Here is a 1,610-nt window from a genome sequence, read left to right as displayed (position 1 = left end):
TTTTTTTGCATTTGGGTACTTTTAATACTTGAAATACGTTTTCCTGATAATACTTACTAAAATGTGTTTTTAACTTCCTTACATCACGAAATTTCCACAAACCTTTCTTAAACTCCTCCAGCATGGAGTCCAGCTTGGTGTCGTGGAACACGAAGTGCACGGGATGGTTGTAGAACTTGGTGATGGTCTTGAGGGTGGTGCAGTCGTCCGGATCCACAAAGGCCAGATCCTTAACAAACAGGATGTCCACGATGTTGGACCTCTCTTGCTCGTACACAGGTATCCTCGTGTACCCGCTCTCCATGATCTCGGACATGGTGTTAAAGTCCAGCACGGCGTCGCTGTGGATCATGAAACAGTTGCTGATGGGCGTCATGACATCCTCCACTGTTTTGGTCCTGAGCTCCAGCGCGCCCTGGATCATGTTGAGCTCCTCTTTCACCAGGTCGTTGTACGGCTCGGTGACTTTCAGCATCTCCACCAGCTTCTCCCGGTTGTACACGGTGCCGATCTCCTGACCCAGGACGCAGTCCAGGATCTTGCTGATGGGCCACGACAGCGGGAAAGTTAGCAGCATGAACAACTTGGTGACAAGGATGGTGTTCGCCCCGACTGCCAGCCCGTGCCGGGAGCACAGCGCCTGCGGCACAATCTCGCCAAAAATCACGATCCCGACTGTGGAGGCGACCACAGCGCCCACCCCGGATTTGGTGAGGTCGTCCAGGAGGATGGTGAGCGTGGTGTTCACCAGGACGTTTCCGAGCAGCAGCGAGCACAACAAATAGTTACCCTTTCTGCGTATGGGCTCGATCTTCCGTGCGTATTTCTTCTCCTTCTCGGTGCCGCAGCTCTGCACTATGCGGAGCTCCATGGGGTCCAGCGCCATCAGCCCCAGGTTGAGCCCGCTGAACATGCCGGACAGCACCAGCAGGAAGGCGATGAGGATCACCTGCAGCCAGATGGGAAGCAGAGACTTCGCCACCTCCACCACGCGCACTCTGCCGTCCTTATCGTCCAGCAGGTACCACGTCTCCTCCTTCGCGTGGATGTCAAGGACGCACAAGCCGAACACCTTCACCGCCTCTCTCTTGCGGAGCTCCTTGATCCGGAGGCTGACCACCCCGGAGGTGTTTTGGTTGGTCACCTCCATGGACCCCCTTACTTCTATTTCCTTCGTGCGTTCGAGACAAGTCCTGCTCAAGTTGGTCGTAACCGCGCCGAAAGTATCATCCTCTTTCTCGCTGGAGTAAAGTTCCATAAACTGGATGAGCTTCGAGCTGTTTGGGCGCAAGTGGAGCCCGTAGAACCTGAAGAGGATGTCGCTGCCCTCGGTCACCTGAATAACCCCTTTCTCGGTGGTCCCGGCCGGCGTGTCGCTCCTCTCCAGCCTCATGCCGAGTATCCGGGGGGCGAGTCTCGACTCCGCCGCCGCCTCCTCGGCCTGCCTGCCCGCAAAAACGCAAGAAAAGACGAATAAAGTTAGCGTAAACCCCCGTCCACTCGAGTCTATCGCCATGTTTGTTTCGCTCTATGCGAAGGGGGAACTGACGTCACCTACTCGTTTCCACGAGCCCACCCTGCTCATTTGCATACCCGCATATCTAAAAAAA

The 1,610-nt window shown here is 55.3% G+C and overlaps 1 protein-coding gene across 1 annotated transcript; it reads right to left on the bottom strand.

Moving 5' to 3' along the window:
- Nucleotides 1-9: 9 nt before the first annotated feature.
- On the bottom strand, nucleotides 10-1,516 carry LOC121963976 (metal transporter CNNM4-like; the record flags this gene model as incomplete). The annotated part of the gene is made up of 1 exon (XM_042514210.1): nucleotides 10-1,516. A coding segment is annotated over exon 1 (1,507 nt), but the record flags the coding sequence as incomplete, so codon positions are not given.
- Between the last annotated feature and the right edge of the window lie 94 nt (nucleotides 1,517-1,610).

The sequence above is a fragment of the Plectropomus leopardus genome, unplaced genomic scaffold (assembly GCF_008729295.1).
Source record: "Plectropomus leopardus isolate mb unplaced genomic scaffold, YSFRI_Pleo_2.0 unplaced_scaffold13497, whole genome shotgun sequence".
NCBI classification, from domain to species: domain Eukaryota; kingdom Metazoa; phylum Chordata; class Actinopteri; order Perciformes; family Serranidae; genus Plectropomus; species Plectropomus leopardus.
The sequence above is the reverse complement of the archived record's forward strand: the minus strand, read 5'-3'. Positions and strand labels throughout refer to the sequence as shown.